The sequence below is a fragment of the Alternaria conjuncta genome, assembly GCF_024043145.1.
Source record: "Alternaria conjuncta strain BMP 0040 chromosome Unknown scaffold_17, whole genome shotgun sequence".
NCBI classification, from domain to species: Eukaryota; Fungi; Ascomycota; class Dothideomycetes; order Pleosporales; family Pleosporaceae; genus Alternaria; species Alternaria conjuncta.
Genome location: NW_026250106.1, coordinates 151,587 through 170,266, shown reverse-complemented (window position 1 = coordinate 170,266; position 18,680 = coordinate 151,587). Strand labels below are relative to the sequence as shown.

General features: G+C 52.5%; 5 protein-coding genes across 5 annotated transcripts; 4 read left to right on the top strand and 1 right to left on the bottom strand.

Annotated features, from left to right (window-relative positions):
* Positions 1-8: 8 nt before the first annotated feature.
* J4E85_009438 (uncharacterized protein) lies at positions 9-2,045 on the bottom strand (the record flags this gene model as incomplete). The annotated part of the gene is made up of 3 exons (XM_051473662.1): positions 9-1,066; positions 1,116-1,977; positions 2,025-2,045. 3 exons carry the CDS (start codon positions 2,043-2,045, stop codon positions 9-11), a joined length of 1,941 nt encoding a protein of 646 aa, XP_051322447.1.
* Positions 2,046-3,752: 1,707 nt separating this feature from the next.
* Positions 3,753-5,104, top strand: J4E85_009437 (uncharacterized protein; the record flags this gene model as incomplete). Its single annotated transcript, XM_051473661.1, has 3 exons — positions 3,753-3,929; positions 3,979-3,993; positions 4,043-5,104. 3 exons carry the CDS (start codon positions 3,753-3,755, stop codon positions 5,102-5,104), a joined length of 1,254 nt encoding a protein of 417 aa, XP_051322446.1.
* Positions 5,105-8,113: 3,009 nt separating this feature from the next.
* Positions 8,114-9,200, top strand: J4E85_009436 (uncharacterized protein; the record flags this gene model as incomplete). The annotated part of the gene is made up of 2 exons (XM_051473660.1): positions 8,114-8,305; positions 8,361-9,200. 2 exons carry the CDS (start codon positions 8,114-8,116, stop codon positions 9,198-9,200), a joined length of 1,032 nt encoding a protein of 343 aa, XP_051322445.1.
* A 510-nt stretch (positions 9,201-9,710) lies between these two features.
* On the top strand, positions 9,711-11,147 carry J4E85_009435 (uncharacterized protein; the record flags this gene model as incomplete). Its single annotated transcript, XM_051473659.1, has 1 exon — positions 9,711-11,147. The coding sequence occupies one exon, from the start codon at positions 9,711-9,713 to the stop codon at positions 11,145-11,147; it is 1,437 nt and encodes a 478-aa protein (XP_051322444.1).
* A 3,083-nt stretch (positions 11,148-14,230) lies between these two features.
* Positions 14,231-16,506, top strand: J4E85_009434 (uncharacterized protein; the record flags this gene model as incomplete). The annotated part of the gene is made up of 2 exons (XM_051473658.1): positions 14,231-15,303; positions 15,702-16,506. The coding sequence occupies 2 exons, from the start codon at positions 14,231-14,233 to the stop codon at positions 16,504-16,506; spliced, it is 1,878 nt and encodes a 625-aa protein (XP_051322443.1).
* Between the last annotated feature and the right edge of the window lie 2,174 nt (positions 16,507-18,680).

The window sequence follows — 18,680 nt, the reverse complement described above, 5'->3', positions numbered from 1 at the left end:
ATATACATCTACTTCTTCTTCCCCTTCATCTTATCCACAACATCAACCCAATTCCTCTGCACGCCCCTCTTCTCCAATGCCTTCATAATAGCATCCTTCTGTGGCCCTTGCACCATGACCTCCATAACTGGTGCTTTGGGACTCGACCCCTGCAGTTTATCCACACTCGTACTACCGGCACACGTCTTCCTCAGCTCATCAGCGAGCGGCTGCGGCGAGATGTAATACGGCTCCAGCCCATGCACTTTCGTCACGGTCTTGTTGCCGCTGCGCGTCTCAAGCGTGATTTGGATCTTAGGCGGCGCACCGGCTTTAGGCTTCGCATCAGAGATGTCAGCGTCGTTGCGGATGATGGCGTGGAAGGGGGAGGAGGCGGCGACCATGCGCTCGGCTAGGGCGTCGCGTGGCATGGCTCCTGAGGAGAGGGCGGCGTTGTCGGCGGCCGAGGAGCCTAGTAGCGCGTCTGCAAGCTGCGGGTTTATGCGGATGAGGCGCTTATTCTTGGGGTCGATTAGGTTCTCGGCTTCTATGTAGGCGATGAGGAGTTGCTTTAGCTCGGCTGGGGTGTAGAGACCGCGGGGATCGGCTTTGGAGGCGCTCAGAATCGGTGCGAGTTTCTCTTTGGGTCGGAGCACGGAGACGAGCTTGAGCTTTTGGCCTACGGAGGACTCGGCGGAGAGAGGCGCGGCTGGCTTCCCGTTGACGCTCGCTGCGGTGGGCGCATCTTTCTTCGGTAGCCGGTAGGGGACGAAGGATTCGATCTGGCGGTCCTTGAAGTCGATGTCAAGGACTACGACCTCATTGCCGTCGCGGTCTTTGCACTTGAGAATCTGTTGCTTGTCTAGATACCGGACGAACTTTCTCAGGTTCTTCCAACTTGTCTTTTTGATTTGTAGTGAGGCGGTTCGGGCGGGGGTGTAGGTGGGGAGGAAGGGTAGGACGAGCGTGGACATGACGTTTGTCTGCGAGATCGGGAAGTCGAGGCCGTAGGAGGGATGGCCCTTGTTGTGATCCATGTGGTATCGGACACCGTACAAGAATGCGTTCTTGAAGGCTTCATCGATTTCTAAGGACTGTTAGCTGGTGGTTGGTGTGACTGAATGTAGGATGCATACCCTTGGTTGTAAGCTCTTTATCTTCAAGGACATCGATGAAGTCGTTATTGGATGGCGCATCTTCGCCTTGTACGCCCTGTGCTTTCTCCGCCTCTGACCGTTCAGTCGGGGTAGCATCGAGAGTGATACCGCCCTCGTCGTCGTCTAGATCGACGGCTGCCGTGCGTTCAGCGAGACTGGCCTCCTCACCATTGTCGTCGTCCCAGCCCTGGAGGATATCAGGAGGCTCTGTGCCCGCCTTGCTTGTCGAGCTCCAAGACCATAGTTCATCGCCTGCCCAGTGAAACGTCGACACAGCCATACCCTTAGTTCCCTGGACTTTGCCCAACGCGCTTACGTCGATGACGCACTCGCCAACCGCCATGGGTACTGTCGGTGCCTCGAGGCTCGCAATGGCAACGATTGCGCCTTTGGTCGCTTTCTTGGGGAAAGGCGGGCCTCGTTGCAGGCCAGGCGTCATCAGGTCGGCGCCACCCTGCATCTTCTCGACCACGACGAGGGGCGTATAGAGCAATGGGACTATCCGTGGGTTGTGCCAGAGAGTATAGACGGTTGGGTACATCTTGTCACCAACCTTCGCCCACAATACTCTCTGCTCCCCGCTGGTGCCCTCATGGCTGCCTACGTATATCGTCCCCGACACCTGCTTGAGGTCTGGCCCCGCGGTGGTGGTGAAGCGCGCGGACAGGGCATTCTCTGGGAGCAGCGACTTGCGCAGTGCTGTGAGGCCGGCGGTTGACGAAGCTGCCTTATCGTCCGGGTTCGCGTCCGCATCTACGGGGATCTCTATGCCAAAGTCGGCGATGATCTGGTCGGCTGTCCTGCGGCGGTCGCTCGACTTGAGGGGGGAGAGGGGCTTGATCTAAGGGGCGTTAGTCAGTGCAGCGTATGTGCGAGATTGCAACCGACAGTGGGTTTCTTTTTGAACATGTTGGACGCGTATGCTTCTGCGGTAGTTGTTGGGTGTCGTGGGCGAGTCTGAAGCTCTGCGCGCTGGCCGCAAACAATGTTTGACGCGGCGACTCTCTATGACTTCAGCGGGGCAGCTAGCGCGTTTCCCCAGCCTTGCCATGCCCTTGCCATGCGCCTCGAACGGCAGCATCACTATGAGTCGAACATCCTCATGCTGACTACGCAGTACTACCTTTGCAACAGACTTCGCCATGTGTGCCGCTTTGTTTCTTCATGTCCTCGCCCTGGTCCATGAAATGAAAGTCTGTGTTGATGATGCAGCCTATGTCCACGGATGGCCCACAGACCCGGTCGTCACTTTAAACTTCTGTCTCCAGCTAGGCAGTTGTTGTAGCCGCCAACATAGCATTTGGGACCCGAAGCTACTTTTTCCATGGTTGGGCTTCTGATGACACCTGCGAAATTAACCACATCGGCTGGCGCGTGCTGGCCTCACCTGCCGATCCTGAAATCTAGAGGCTGGCTAGCCGGCAGTCGACCTTCTGCTGTACTTGGTAAGCCGGAAGGCGTCAGTGACGATAGCATGCAATGCCTCATTGTTTATAGACCATTGTCTCCTTTACGCCTGGTACTGCGTCAGCTGCATCGTCAGGACGCGTCTTCGCACCATAACAAGCTGTTCACAGCCTCCGGATAATCTCAGCTCACGTCGAGGACTCCATAGCCTTCCGTCGCAAGCTGAAGCGCAATGTTTTCCCTCTTGCGGTGGTGTACTGTCACGTTACAGAGCCGTCCTTTGCCTCATCTGAAACATTGTCCCATCTGAAACACACTCTCTGAGATACTGCCACACCGTCATCTACCATCTAGTCGCGCTGCCACCAAAGGTAGACAGCCTCGCACACGAAACACACACCAAAACCGCAAGGAGATGAACAACGTAGATAGACTTCGATCCCAGATTCCAGGACGCTGGCCCGGCCTGTTGGGTCCCATGTCGCTCACCCGCCGCAGCATCCATGCAGCTGGCAGCCATCGACATCGACGGTAGCCGCTTCCGGTCAAGGCGTGCTGAACTTCAAATTTTAGCCGTCCAGGCACCAGAACGCATGCGGCCGTTGCACGGTACACAGTTCCGTGCTGACATTGACCGCATCGGCAACAGCTGGTTCTCGCGCAAAATGTGCGCATCCAATCCATGCCTCAGTATTCCATTGCGGCAGTCATGGTGCAAACACTGCAGACGTTCGTGGCGGCGGCGCGTCAGCGAAAGACTCGCCGGCGCGGCCAATGGCTCTAGGCCTCGGTGCAAAGTCGACAACGGCTGGCTTATTCACAGCTTCACCAAACACCTCTTGGCCCGCGTGGTCCCAATTGCCGACTGGGCGCCACCGCCATGATTCAATCACACTATGCCTCCCTTAGGCAAAGCACCATTACGCATGGACTCGGCCCCCGGAGCCTCCAGGATGACCATCGTCCGTAAATGTCATGGCGAGATGCGGAGAACTGACGCGCCACGAGAAACGCCCAGCTGCGCCCGTTCGTTCTTGTACTCATTCCCCGTCTTTCCTCATAAACCCGTTGTTGTCGCTCCCACTCACGCCTGCCATGGTAAAAGTGTTAAGATCGAATTTGAAGGTTTTCGCGTTGTGACATCACAGCACGCTTCCTCGGCATCTGCCCCGGCTTTCGGAACCGACCTTCGAAAATTCTGCGAACACCATGAGTCCCATTCCTAGCATCGAGCGCAAATGGAGAGAGGGTGAGGTCGTACCCAAGCCCAGCAACCCGGAGGAACTCATCCTGGAAGCATGGGCGCAAGGTTATCTCGTGGGTTCGCTCATCATTATGGCGTTCATCACGTTGGCAAACATGAGGCGCGGCGTCCTGTTGCACAAGGTTAGTAAGAACCCTCTTTAAGCAGTGACCACCGCTGACAACCATCTAGTTAATTCTCCTTGAAGTGAGTCCACATTTACATATCTGCTTACATCCATACTAATCAAGTCCAGCTCATCCTTGGTATCTGGCAAGGATTCTGGTTATTTTTTCCCAGCCCAGTCCACGCCTGGTGGCTCTCCGTCGCCGCCATCTTCCTGAACGCCTCCTGGTCTCTGCACAATGTCATTGCATGGATGAAGATCAAGCCGTTCCTCTCAAAACCTGTCAGCTATATCTTCATCGGTACCGTAGTGCTTGTTCAACCGTACTGGGTCGTGGAGATATACGCCAACTTCGCCTACTTTCATGGCGTCAACAAGATATTCCTGAAAACACGACCATATGAGGCGCTATGCCGCGATCCCTGGTGGATTCTCACCACCATCTACCTTTTCTGGGTCATCAAGACGCAATACGAACTGAGCCTCAAGGAGATCGTACGCATCTCGCCGCGTTTTGGTATCATGTTGTTGTCCATGTTACTCAGCATCGTCTTCATCGTCCTGGACATTTCTACAGTCACCGAGGCTATCAAACTCCCAGGAGCCACGGGTATCAACCCCTTCTGGAAGTTCGCATTCGTATTCAAGTGCCTGACGGATTCCGTCGTTCTCGACGATTTCAAGGTGGCGCTCGACCGCCTGCGAGCTTTCCGGATCAGTCGACTAGGCAGCTTCTCGGGTGACCCGAGCGACAGCCGGAGTCGTAACGACAACAACCTCGTCGCCACATGGGAAGAGATGGAGAGGGAAGCAAACGCGCTCCAGAATGTGCGCAGCCCAGACGGCGACTACATCCATCCCAGCAACTTCCCACTGAAGCCAAAGCGTGCGCGAAGACCTCAAAAAGACTCTGTCATGTTCCCCAACCAGCCGGATTACCGAGACTCAAACGCTGGGCTGGATCCAGAAGATATCGTGCCCAGCATGTTGGGCGATGGCCCTACAGGAGCAGATGCACAACCCGTGCAGAAGAAACAACATCAGTTTATCGACGACATGGTCAACAGTAACAGCAGAGACATGGCTGCGGAGAAGGACTATGCTGAGGCGATGAGAGACATGCAGCGAGATAGCGTCTCAACACCCCGACGAACGAGCGAGTCTCCCCGTCGACCACCGCCTCCAGGCTGAGTGCACAATCGATTTTCGAACACTCAACACGATTCACAACGAATGATACATCAGTAATCACGAACGGGCAGGCGTTACTACGGTCGGCACATCTACGGACACATATACCCCTACCCATGCGATGCACGAGCACGCCTCGTGCCCCACGCACGATCTATCCTTGCACACCTCAGGGTGGTTGTGCGCAGCGGACAGGCATGGCCCCACGAGAGGCCCCACGGGTTTGGGGTTTGGGGCAGTGATAGAAAGGAGCCTGGGGCTCGCTATTGCGGATTGAGTTAATGACGAGCGGCATACTGGAACAAAAGGCGTTTTTGTACATGCTGACAGGCATCGGGCCGAGTCGGCCCTCATTTATATACCCATTTGCGATTTTTACTTTGTTATGGATGTGGCTATGGATATGCTGTTGCATGTGCAGTAGGAATGTACGTGAATTTGCATGAATACCTCATGTGGATCTTTTGAGCAGTGGTGTGGTGCACTTATTGATTTGTGCTGTCTCGTCGGCGCGTCGCGGTAATAAATGCAACCTTGTCTTCATTCTCAGATACCTCTTCTACGAGTCTCCAGTTTACGTAGCCGACATCGACCCTTCTTCCGAGTAGAGACCCTTCGTCCACACGAGGGAACAAGAAGGGACCACCACTCCTTGACGGCCTGTGTAGTTTGTTGCGTACACGTAACCAATCTCCTTGGTAGTCACGTTCTCGGCGGTGACACAGGGTCTCCACTGCATATCTTTCGTGAATTGCGGGAATCTTGAATCGATCTTCGTTCCACAGCAATGTTCCAGAGCTGTGCGGATATATCGGCCGGTAAGTATACGAAACATCGTTTTCACGACTTTTGCTGCGCCTGTGCGCCATTCGATCTCTATTCTTACGGCGAACCTATCCTGCTTTTCATTGGAGAATATCATGTAGAACATGGTGCTGTCTGGCCCAGAGCAGACGAAACTGGGTTCATCGAAGAAATTCTCTTCCCGAATTGGTGGCCATGAGCTCGATAACGAGTACCCAGTCTGCGAACAGAATCCGTCCACCACGTTGTGCACAGGATCGCTATACCGGGAAGTTCGCGACCAGAATTTAATACGGAACAGGAGCCTTTCCAGGGTGGTGCTAGCGGCGACAATCTGATCACGCATGTCATAGCTAGACATGTGCGTGATGTATATCTGCTTACTCTTAATGGCCCATTTTGTGCGTTGAGATGGGCGTTTCGTTTTAACGAGAACGGGTGGGCAACTGCTGACTCTCGCAAATTGGTTCCCATTCCAGATTTGCTGTAGAACAATGGCAATTCCTTCCCCTGCGCTTAAATGTTCTTCCACGATGCCTACCCAGACCTTCCTTCGTTCATTGATGAGGATCATGAGAAGCTCGATGTGCAAGCCACGTCCAGTGACGGTAGTGTGCGTTTTTGGTATTCGCCGAGTGACCAGACCCATTCTCGGCTCCGAATATCCAAGGAACGCCGTTGGTGATGTTGCAACATATGATGTATGGCGCGTATAAGGACAATTGTATCCCCAAGTAAGAGAACTCATGTCATCGGAACCACTCAAGATGACCTCTTGAAGCCTGATGAAAGCCTTGTTTCCCTCTCCGTACAATAACGGCATGTTGACGTTCAGCAGACCGAGGAGGCAATATGCCTCGTCCTCCACACGACTAGTGCTTCGCCTCGCCATCCATGAGAACACACAAGCTGCCGGTACAGATGAATTGGCGCCAGGGGGACTGTAATGATTGAAGTGAATGTGGTGGATGGACGTGATATCACTGAGTAGATCGACATAGCCCCGCCAGATCGTGTCGCCAGAGGTATCCGTCTTGGCAAAAGAGATGGGCGTCCAATTAGTGTCGTAGAACTCGATTCGTTTAGGAGCAAGTAGCTCCTGTAGTGTCCAGCCTCTAGTAAACCATCGACTCTTTCGGAAGGCAGAATCTGGCTCGTAGACATATATTTCAGAAGGCACATCCTGCAAGTAAGCATAGCACACCTTAGACTTCCTGTACCAATGGAACATAGAATTGATAGCTTCGGAAAGCTCCGCGCTGCTCGTCTTATCGATGCAGCACGTGTCGACCCATACCCATGACAAGTCATCCTTGATCGCCTGCTGACAGCATCCTTCAATCTTGGTGTAGCCTTGCTTCTGTTGGTGTCCTTCCCTGGACAGATCTTGTAGTGAGACTTCTTCCTTTCCCCAAGTATGCGATAAGATTGCGTATGAAGGGATCGAATTACCGAAGAACTCCTCCAGTTGCCGGGTGTTGACGTTGAGCAATCGCATGGCTTGGATGTCACCTCCACCTTCCCCCACAAGGCTGAGATCGGCTTTGGCGTAAAGTGGCTCTTTCGCGATCAAGGTCGATCGTTGAACAAATGGACGGAAGCCGCTGTACAGCGACTCCCCTTTTGGAATGTATCGGTGTTTGAAGCAGAGATACGGTCATGTAGACAGTTGAGAAGGGAAGGCCACGGGACTTCAGCGCTGAGTTGTCAGCCTGGACGGAAGCGCGCATACTGCTGCATCGAGGCTGGGCTGCAGCCACTTCCATCGCGCATCTTCACTACCTACGACCAAAATACACGACCCTCATACTGATGACTATCGAGATGAATATTCTGGGGAATTCTCTGAGTGTGCGTCTATGAAATTCGTGGTCGTAAAGCGTCGTAGCGGTTCGGGCTCGGTCAAATGCGCTGTACATTCTAGACACATGCCGCTGAGAAGACAGAGTTTAACTCGCTGAGCTATACCGGCGATGTGGTGAGTATCCTCAAGTAGGTCAAAGTTGCGAATCGAGGATGCGGATCTGCGCAGCTATCCACATGTTCTTGAGTGCGGAACATTCCGAGCCTCGGCTCACGATTAGGAAGGGCACCTGAACCCTCGCGAAGGGGCAGGGCGGCGTATGCTGACGCTCATTGTATAATAACGCGGTCATCCCTTGCTGTCGCTCATTAGATCGATAGCCATCTTCTGGTATGGTCACAATGGCACAGACGGCTAGCATCGTCGTTGCGGGCGCGTCAATGGCAGCACTCGTGTCGCAACCTACTATGAGAGGCAATCTGATGGCTACGCTGGCCAGATGGACAGGCTACAACGCGCCTGGCGGTCTATGGAGGATAGCTGCGATCCTTCTCGCATTGGCGAACCTCAAGAATCTGCCATTTGTCTGGCATGTACGTATATGGCGGAGCGGCAAGACACGCGACTTCGAGCTGACGATATCCACAGCTACGCTTCATCCGCGCCTTGTTCTATCAATTGTACTTCCAACCGACTCCGATTCCTCCGCATGCGCTCTTCCAACCGATCATAACCTCGACGCGTACCACGTTCCTCGAGACAGATTACAACATGCACAAGTCCAACAGCACGTACTTTAGCGACATGGACATATCTCGTACACATCTCTTCACCGCACTCATTCGCAACGGTATAAGAAAGAACAGTCGTCTAGGTGGCGCCAAGAAGAGCGCTGTAGCAGGAGCCATAGGTGCGACTGAAGGCACACGGGGCAAGCATTACATTGCGCTAGGAGGCATAAGCTGTCTGTTCAAGAAGGAGATCCTCCCATACAAGAAGTACGAGATGTGGACAAGACTTCTGTGCTGGGACAAGAAGTGGTTCTATCTCGTCACACACATGGTCAAGCCTGGCGTGGCACAACCAGAGAGCTGGACACTGCAGCCTTGGAAGAAGTCTAAGCCAGCCAAGGATGTTGACACAGAGAAGCTCAAGGGCGCGATATATGCCACTGCGATTGCAAAGTATGTCGTCAAGAGAGGCAGGATCACGGTGCCACCGGAACATGTGCTGGTCGATGCCGATATGGTACCTGCAAAGCCAGAAGGCTGGGTCTACCAAGAGGCTGCAACCGAAGAACAAGGGTCGAATGGCGATGTCCTGCCCAAGGCTGTAGAGGCGAAGGATTGGAACTGGGACGTTATCGAGGCAGAGCGACTAAGGGGCTTGAAGGTGGCCGAGCACTTTGCGGCTATGGATGGTATGCATGACTTCTTTGATGGCGGCAAGGAGGGAGTTTTGGGAGAGTTCGCGGATTTGCTGTACTGATTTGGGTTCGATGTGACTGGGCCTAGGAGAGCTTGATACCCTAGATTTGGATCTTAGAACCGCGAGGCTACTGCATCGCTGGTCTAGACTGTCTTGAATACAAATATTTAAAAATATCCTCTCGTGGGGTAATTATCTCACCCGCATTCACGAGGCACCTGGGCAGTGTCGCGGATAGCGGACACTAGCGTCGCGCTAAGCCACTGGGACCTGCAGTGCCAGCCAACCTCGAGCCCTGCCTTTGACAATCACCGGTCACCACATGCGGTGGGCGCCGTATTTCACTCCGGTTCAGCCTTGTGGCTTCCAGCTTTTGATCTCTCCATGCGACTAACTATGTCCACTGACCAGCAGGGCACAGGTCATCACAAGCATTCCACCCGATACATTGCTTTGGCCTGCTACAAGCACGCCCGATCGGGTTCAGCCTGGCACTCACGACACGCGCATTTCGCCCACCATTGACGTTCGGGTTCGCGATATACTCATCCAACCGGTGCTTCAGCAGTCATGGCCGCGACGTCAAACCTTGCCGCACATGGAGCAGGCCCTGATATGATATATATCGGAGAGCTTTACGAAAGCATATCGCGTAGTCCTCCAGGTATAGAAGCCAGGAAGCTGCTTATCGAACATTACATCGCAGTCGGCAATGAATGGCTGGAAGGCGCATTAGATGAGGCCAAGAAGCTCCAGGCTTTAGCTCCAACAGACCCGGATGTCGCTAGGTTCTTAAAGATTCTGGAGAAAGTACCAGAGCCTCCAGCGCCCGAGAAGAAGGCAGTCAAACCGATACACGCATCTTCAGCGCAGTCCGGAGGCGAACCCTTGAAGAACTATCCATTCACGACGAAACCAATATCGAAACGTGGATCCAAGCGGTCGGACTTCATCTTAGGCGAATCAGTAGATGACCTAAACGACGAACAACGGAATCTGGTTACTGGTTATCGTGATATACGTGCCAAAGCAACACATGTATTTGCGAATCTGCTGCGTCTACAGACCCTCCAGAAGAAGGCCGGCTTACCCCAATCGAAGAACCTCGCTAAAGTCCATCTCATGGCGGATGGAAGCAATGGGGCCGTCCACAGTGGAATGCGCCCACCTGCAAGTGCTCGTTCTGTGGCGCGAAACATCCGCGACAAGCCAAAAGAGGCTACGAACCTGGTTATCGCAGATCTGGAAGCCATGATTCAATGGGTGCGCGCGCCATATGGCACACCCTCGGGTGCAAGTATCGATACCATTCGCGATACACTGGTCAAACGCCGAAGCGCCATTGATTCAACGCTCCCTGATGCGCTCAGATTCCATTGCGAGCTTGGTTTCATGCACGTCGAGCATGAGCATCTGGAAAGGAACTACGTCAATGACGAAACCATGCTTGGAGATGAAATCAAGGACATTGCCAGAGAGGACTTCTATGTGACCGAGGACAACTATGCGTGGTCGATGGATGGTATGCGACTTCCATGTACGAACTACGATGAGACCCATACTAACTTGGTGCCAACCTTAGAACTTGTTCAGGCTATCCAGGCAAATGGCGGTGTACTCCGCAATCCTCTTAGCAGAGAAATGTTTACCCCGAAAGATGTCAAGGGGATTCTCCTCCACCCGACAGGCAAGTCTCTTGCAGCTCTACGAGTTGAGCAGCGCGAGATGTCCAAGGGCGTGCGGACGGAAACAATCATACAAATGGAGAAGCTCTCAGCGATCTTGCTAGCAGATCAAAGTAGCGATACGCTCCCCAGTCGCAAGGCAGTAGACGAGTTCCTCCTATACATTGCAACACGTAGGTCTTCCTTCGGCACAACGACGACCAACAGGCTAATATATGAGCAGTACCAGATCTTGAGCAAAAAGCGATCGAAGGTCTCAAGTGTCCTGCCACAGACTCTCACACTGGACAGTCTTATGACTGGTCTATTGGCGAAGCAGTGAAGGATGCGAAAGGAAACCTTGTGTGTTTTCACAAGACAGGCGACTTCATTCGGCAAGCCGCTGCGCATCTGCGGAAGAATCGTGGTGTCGCTCCCGACACCGACGAAGGTAATTGTTCGATCATGTGATGTCTTGTAGCAGCTTCATGGTCTCAAATCGGGAGTCTCCATGCGTTTTGCATTAGCAGTCCATTGCGTTCTAGAGGTAACATTATCCACAAAGGGTCGTCAGTGGTTACAACAATGTCTGCTACCCTCAGGCACATTTGCAGCTGAATCAGGCTGGTTCCGGGCGCCGTAGTCACGAATCCTTAGATCACACAATCCTACAAGGCATTTTCATACGCCGATTGCTCGATCAACTTTGCCAGATAGCTTTCGTTGACCATTCCTTACATTTGATTGCCATTCTCGTCGCCTCGCTTACCGCTGTCTCGTACCATGGTTAGCCTACACAGTCGCAATCGCACTAGCCGTTTCGGGGGCCGGTGAATGTGCTTTCCGTATAAGCCACCCTGTTCAGCCTTGTGCGCAGCCCCCAAAGTCTCAGTCTCCGCAGTAAAAGGCCACCCATCACATGTGAGCTATACCAGACTAGCCATGTATCTTTGCCGTAACATCCATTATGGACCTCCAAGATTTGATGTTCCTCCTCCCTCATCAGCCGACGGTCTATTGGCCGCACCTCTTTCAACACGACCAACCCTATGCTACCCTGGGTCCCACTATCCTCGTGCGCTTCCAAGGAAAGCGCGATTCTGGTACAAATCCCCATTGTACCAAATTCAACCCCTGCAATTTGCTCGAAAGTTCTTGTGCTTTGTTGCCGGTAACCGATACCCACGATTCTCTTAATACCGACCGTTCGTAACGCGACTCGAACTAGCCGTTCCATCTGTATCCATTTTATCATCTCACCCCTGGCGCAGGGTCATTCCCCATAAACGTATGACAAGCATGGCCACCGCCGTCATGCCTCCTACTGCAGTCGAACAGGATACCGGCAAACGCTCCCACATGTCATGGGCCAAAAAAGCCATACCGTTGAAGAGCACGGCGATCTTCAAGAAGACCGATCACAGTCAAGAATGGCATGCGGAGGTGGAGGCCACTGCTGGGGTACTACACCCCTCACACCGTCGATTCCCATGGGGCTTCATCCGCAATCACACCGATACCTATCTCAAGAAGAAAGGCAAGATCAGCCAAGAAGAGACGGATAGGAGGCTTTCGTTGTTGGTTCAGACACACCCGGCAAGAGATGTCGCTATAGCTTCCGTAGCGCATGCTATGTCCGTGGAGAGCCTGAGCCAATTACTACGAGCTGAAACGAACGTTATGTGTGGAAGCTATTGGGGCCTCGACACTTGGCTACAGAGCGTGATAGCTGCGCATGAAGGAAATCCTGCCCTAGTTACACGTCTGCAAGCAGAATGGGCACGCGCGCTCTTACCCTATGCGACCACCGGCGCCAGTGCAGCCGGCTACTATCTGAAAGGCGTACAGCGAGCCTTGCAGAATCACCAAACTCATAATACGGACGTCGATCTACACAATTTCGCGGTGCTCTTACGACGAGCTATAAAAGATTATGCGGAGCAGCTGAATGGCTTCCGGTTGACATGTAATTGGGTAGCAGCTAAGAAAGCAGTAGACTGGATGACGGAACTGGACGTGTCGTCGTCTTCGGATTCACCTTGTACCAACATAGAATCTGTCTTCGATCGCCACCACTTCCCAGCCTGGAGAATGTGGGCCTCTTGGACACCGGATGTTGACCGTATCACGCGTTTCTCTAGGATAGACACCATTCATATGTCAACTATCCTCGACGTCGCGGCTCTGGAAGGACCTGATATGATCACAGGTACTAGGCATACCTTACGTCAGGGTTTGATAGCGGGCTATGGCGAACAAAGGAACTGGGTACACTACCGCAGCCTGATCATCGAGGTCCCTGAGCACACAAAATCATGTTTAGCGACCATCCTAGAAAGACTCGTGGTAAGGTTGGATGCTGTCTCCACCTCACTGCCCCAGGGCGAAAGCCTCTTTTATCTGTTTCGAGCATTGACCATCGGCGGAACAATTACGAAGAGCAGCTTGGATCTTTTCGACGCTTCGTTAGAGATTGCATGCACACCGGAGAAAGATAATCATGCCTTCATTCGCGAACTATGGTCCGAGAAGGAGCAAATCGGCGGACTCCATGTCCACGCTCTTCAACAACTCCTCCATCTCCTCGACGCACCAAAAGCGACGAGTTTTCGCGAGCTTTTCCTCCAAGATTGGCTATTCGAGGGGATCGGAGAGTGCTTTCGCGAGTGCCAATCTGTCGTAAGGAATCAGATGAAGACTTCGGCTTGGTTACGCCTTCTACTTGAGCTACACACATTTTGCATGGCCGTGAAAGCATCCGAACACATATTCCCGCGACTGAAGCCTGCTGTCCGAGCGAATATCGGCGCATGGCCCAGCTCTAAACGAGTGACATCAATCAAGGAGATATACGTCGCCGCCCAAAATCTACATCAAAACGAATTGCAGACAAGGCACACGTTCGTCTGGTTCAATCCTGATACCTCGACGGAATCCCTCTTATTCGCATCCGATGCGAAAGATCAAAAATCACGGCACGCACTTGAAAAGATCATCGAGAAACACTGTGTCGACCACCTGCTTACTGCCGAAGTATCTTGCGACAATACCGAGCAAATATTGCGTGATATCCTTGAAGTCTGGGAGAATACCGGAGAAAGTGTGGATGATGTCGACCGGCGCATGCTAGCTATAATGGTTTCAAGAGATATCGACAATCCTTCTGGACACAAGTGCGAATGTATCTATGAGCTCGCAGTAGATCTCAGCTTGGGACGATCTTCTTCTTTTGTCCGAGACATGGTGCGTATCGTTCGTGTGCAGGAGACCGACTCACGGCAAGCTATCATTGCTTTGACGAACACCCTGGCAGCACGGGAAGGTTGCAAAAAATGTTGGAGAGGGGTCTTACTAAGATGGCTAAACCAAAGTGAGAAGCAAGAAGCGCGATGGGGCACTGCCATCATCGACCACCTGATCCAAACCATGGATCCTGCGACATGGCTCTCCTTCATGCAATCACTGGAGAAGATCTTCGCCGACATCATTGCCGATAGCACCAACAAACACGAGTTACCGTCTCTACTTCAGCCCCAGATTTTGACTTGGGTATCGCAAGTATCAAAGTTCGGGCCCACCTTAACGAAGCTCGAAGAAGTATCCGACAGTTCATTCGCAGTACGTCAAATGTTATCTTATGGTACCGAACCACAAAGGAAACAGAACCTGGCCATGCTTTCACATCTCCAAAAAGCGGAAGGGAATTCAGCCGAGAGAATTATGCAAAACATTGTCATATGGGTACGCGGTCGAATGTCGGATATGCGCGAGGTCATTGAGTATTTATCTAAACTACTGGACGCACCATATGAGGCTATAGAAGCTTGCAACGAGATTTGGGATGCGAGATGTGGATTTCTGGACATACCTGGTCTTCCTACTCACGAGCAAGCTGTTCTTTCTCGGATCGTCTCGAGAGATGTTGTCTACTACGACGGCGCGTCCAAACAGTACAAGATCATGACGCAACCAGACTCATTGACGCCAAAGAAGAAGAAACCCCTTCAAACAATTGCCAAGCGAAGATACGACATCCCACTAGCTGTGGCTGAGGTCATGGTTGCTGGTTGGATCCAAGACGACGACGTAGCAGCAGAGACGAAAACGATCATCGAACGCCTCGCTCAGCTACTCAAGTTGAAAGTATACAAGCAGACCATCCCTCAAGTCACGCTCTCTAAAGCAACAGAATTCTGGGATAGCATCGAAGCAGAGATCATGCAAGAAGCCGAACGCCTCGAAGGGCTAAAGCGAACACTGAAAGCGAAAGACCCCTTGCAGACAGCCTTGCTGATCGAGGAGTACAATATACCCGATAGCAATCTGCTGGAAGATGAAATACAAGAACTACCTTCCGGCATCATCGATCTAGTTGAACTAATCGATGATGACGAGATTGAGATGAGCTTCACACTCGCTTCCTACACTGAGCTACAACGAAGCGCAATGGGCGTACCGAGCACAGCGAACAACCTTCTCTTACGGCTAACCATCGATCGGTATGGGAGTAAGCCACCCGCGTTCTGTGTGCACTACGACAGTGACAAGGGTATAGAGACTGATCAACATTTCCCGTGGATCTGTGTTGCAACTTCCAATGCACCACACGGTAATGTGTGTTTCTCGAAGCAGAGCGTCTTCGTATGGCAGATGAACAGGCATATCCATCGGTACCTTCGCGCGGGGAACGTATCGTTAAGAGGGCTGTACGGCCTCGTCCAGACTATGATCGGAGAAATGGGGCAAAGATGCATCTCCTGCGGCTGCCGCCACAAAGGGAGGAGCACGCAACTGCGGAGATCTACACCATGTTGGACTGTCGCATGTCAACTGCTATGGTAAGCCATCATCGAACAGAAAGCGTCAATAGTACAATCACTAACCACCGCCGGAACAGGTACGCCCTCCCCCTCGACGTCCGCATCCCCGAAATCCGCACCGACATCTTCGCCGTCGACATGCTTCTCAGCTCTGTCTACAGCGCCGCCATGGCCAACAAAGCCGAGCTCCTCCCTAACTGTCCCATCCACCCCATCAGCACCGTCAAAACCATACTCGATAGTCTCCCCAAACTGTCCGTCATCCGCGACGCAGTCCACATCTCCACTGTCCTATCCAGATACCACGCCGACGCTGAGAAGCTCATCTCATGGGCATGTACGCACTATAGAGGCTATATAGCTACAGCGAACGGTCTATGTAGGATCAAGAATCTGCCTATGGGGACGCATCATTTTGTCCTGGCGAATGCGAGTCCGGCACTGGAAACGGCATATATGGCAAAATTTCCGAGGCCTTCTACGCAGACTACAGTACTATTTCACGGTACATCACTCGACCGCCTCCCAGCAATCCTCGCTAAAGGCCTTATCGTTTGCTCGGGTACGACTCTCCAACGCACGGGGGCTGTGTATGGGAGAGGTATTTATATGGCGGAAGATCCTGCGACGTCGTTTAGTTATGCGCCTGTCTACTCGACGTGGAAGAACAGTGCGCTGGCTAATATGCGTGTTATCCTTGGGTGCGAGGTCGTTGGGCAGGGTAACAGCGTTACCACCGGTGTTCATGTTATTACCGATGAGGCGAGTGTGATGGTGCGATATATCTTTCTATTCCGACAGAACGCTCATGCGCCTGTTGCGAATCATGTTGTTACGGCTATGAAGAGTGCGATGGCGGCGATGAGGACGGGTGTCGTGTAGTAGAGGTGGCGATGCGATAAATTGGTGTAAGGCATATTTTGCTTGGAGTGACAGCATGTCATTGAACCATAATAATAACGTTCGTCTTTCGGGCGGACTTCGTTTTGACGTTGCGGTATTGCCACGCCGTTGTGAACCTTTTCTGCGTTGAATAAGGATGCACCCGGTAGCTGCTGACATGAACGTAAAATCCAGCCCTATCTATTTTAACCCTGCCCAGCGATGTCGGGCTTCTTGGAAAAGTCGGCAATCCAATTTTCACGGCTTGTTCAACCATTTCCGATCTTTTGACTGCGTGTTGGACAAATTTGGTGGTGTGGTGAATTAATGTTCTGTTTGCTGATGCAAAATAAATTGTGGTTCTAGCGAGGCGACGAACAGCACCACCTGCCCCAACAACATGCCCCCCACGACGCGGATGACACGGCATATTCACATCAGAAAATTCAGATTCAACATCTACCTGGTGCCCTTTTCCACGGGTATCAGAGAAAATACGAACTATGTTGTGCGCTGGTCGCTACAAGGTATGGCATAGCATAGCACAACACAATACAGCGTATCTGAATATCACCGATAACTCTAAGAGACACATTACATCATTACATTGCAATATGAAGATTTCTGTCATTCAGCATCCGATCTGTAAGAGGTGGATTAGGTGCAGCGGGTATGCTTGGCAGCCATAGCGGATAAGACGGCACAATGCTTGTGATTGACACATGGTCTTGTCCCAGAAGCCACATTCATGGCAGAGCCAAGTCGAAACCCCCATATTTCTATGCAATCCTTTACTGAAGTCAGCAAGTACTCAATAGTCTGATGTTAAGCCAAGTTCGTCAGTGACAACACAGCATCCTACAGTGAAGGATTATAGACTTGGCGCAAGTGAAATCTAACGCACGCAAGAATATAAAGAGATATGAAGTAGAGTAGCACAAAGTAACACATGATGTAGTCCAATGAAGAAAAGTAACAAGACAAAGTGGCCAAGAGGTTGCACAGACAGGAGATGTATGCTGTGTGGTACACGGTCTCCGCCGAGGCTGGTGTGTCCGCACAGAGCTACTTGGCAGCGGAGGACAAAGACATGTAATCTGCTGACACACTGTTGGGAGAGGAGAAGGAACACATGTACTACTGAACGCTTGGCTTCCCCACGGAGGTGGACTGTGTATACTCTGGGGTAACTGCACTACAAGTCACGGAGTGCTGCTGGTGATGGCTCGCGCCGACACCAAGACGACGTCGAGGTGGCCACTATAATGAATCGTGAAGGATGGTAGCCGGAATGAACGGTTGTGTGTTCATCAAGAACGATATTGAGGTTGAGCTGCATCATATCGTGGAAGACCAATTTGGACGTCCGCGGCTCGGATAGTCCCGCGAGGGAAGCCAAGGCAATGTCAGAAATGCCGCACCCAAGTGCAACACTTGGAGAAGCTGGGCATACTTTGTCTAAAGTAAGGTGCGGACGGTGAACGATAATGACCCGGGCATGAAGGCATGAAGGAATATGCCCAGGCGGAGAAGGAGGAGAGGCGCACGGCGGACACATTGGATCGTCGGGGGGTGTGTGTTCCCAGTGCCAAGGGCGATCTACACAGATCCGTTGCTGACGCAAAATTGATCTGCTACTTGGCGGGCCATCAAACCCATCTGGGGATGCAACGAGCATAGATTACTTGTGCGCTTGCCCAGACGGGAGAACATGTTATGGCCTCGTGACGATGGTGAAGTAGGCTCTTGGTATGTGATACAGGACCGGTCACGGAAACTCTCTCCACCAGGGGACCGACGCACCGGAGCCAAAGCGACACTTGAACTGGTCGCGCATCAAGGTCTCGCAGAGCTGGCGCCAGTCAAGCGATAGTTCCTGGGCGGTAACATCGATGGCTGGTGAAGGCAGGCGGACGCTCTTTAATTGGTCATCAAAAAGCACAAAGTGGGCTTGCTTGAGCAAACGGTTGCGTTCGGCGTCTGCGACAGCGCCGGGATGGAAGAAAACCTGAGTGAGGCGGCTCGTCAAGTCTGCCGTCCCTGCATATGGCCGGCGCAAGGATGGCGTGTCGTTCACAGTTGCCGGTGAAGATAGTTTCAGAACAAGTCTGGCCTTGGAGCTAGCGGGGACAAAAGACGAGGGCTGGAAGCGAAACGACGGCAACTGCACGCGG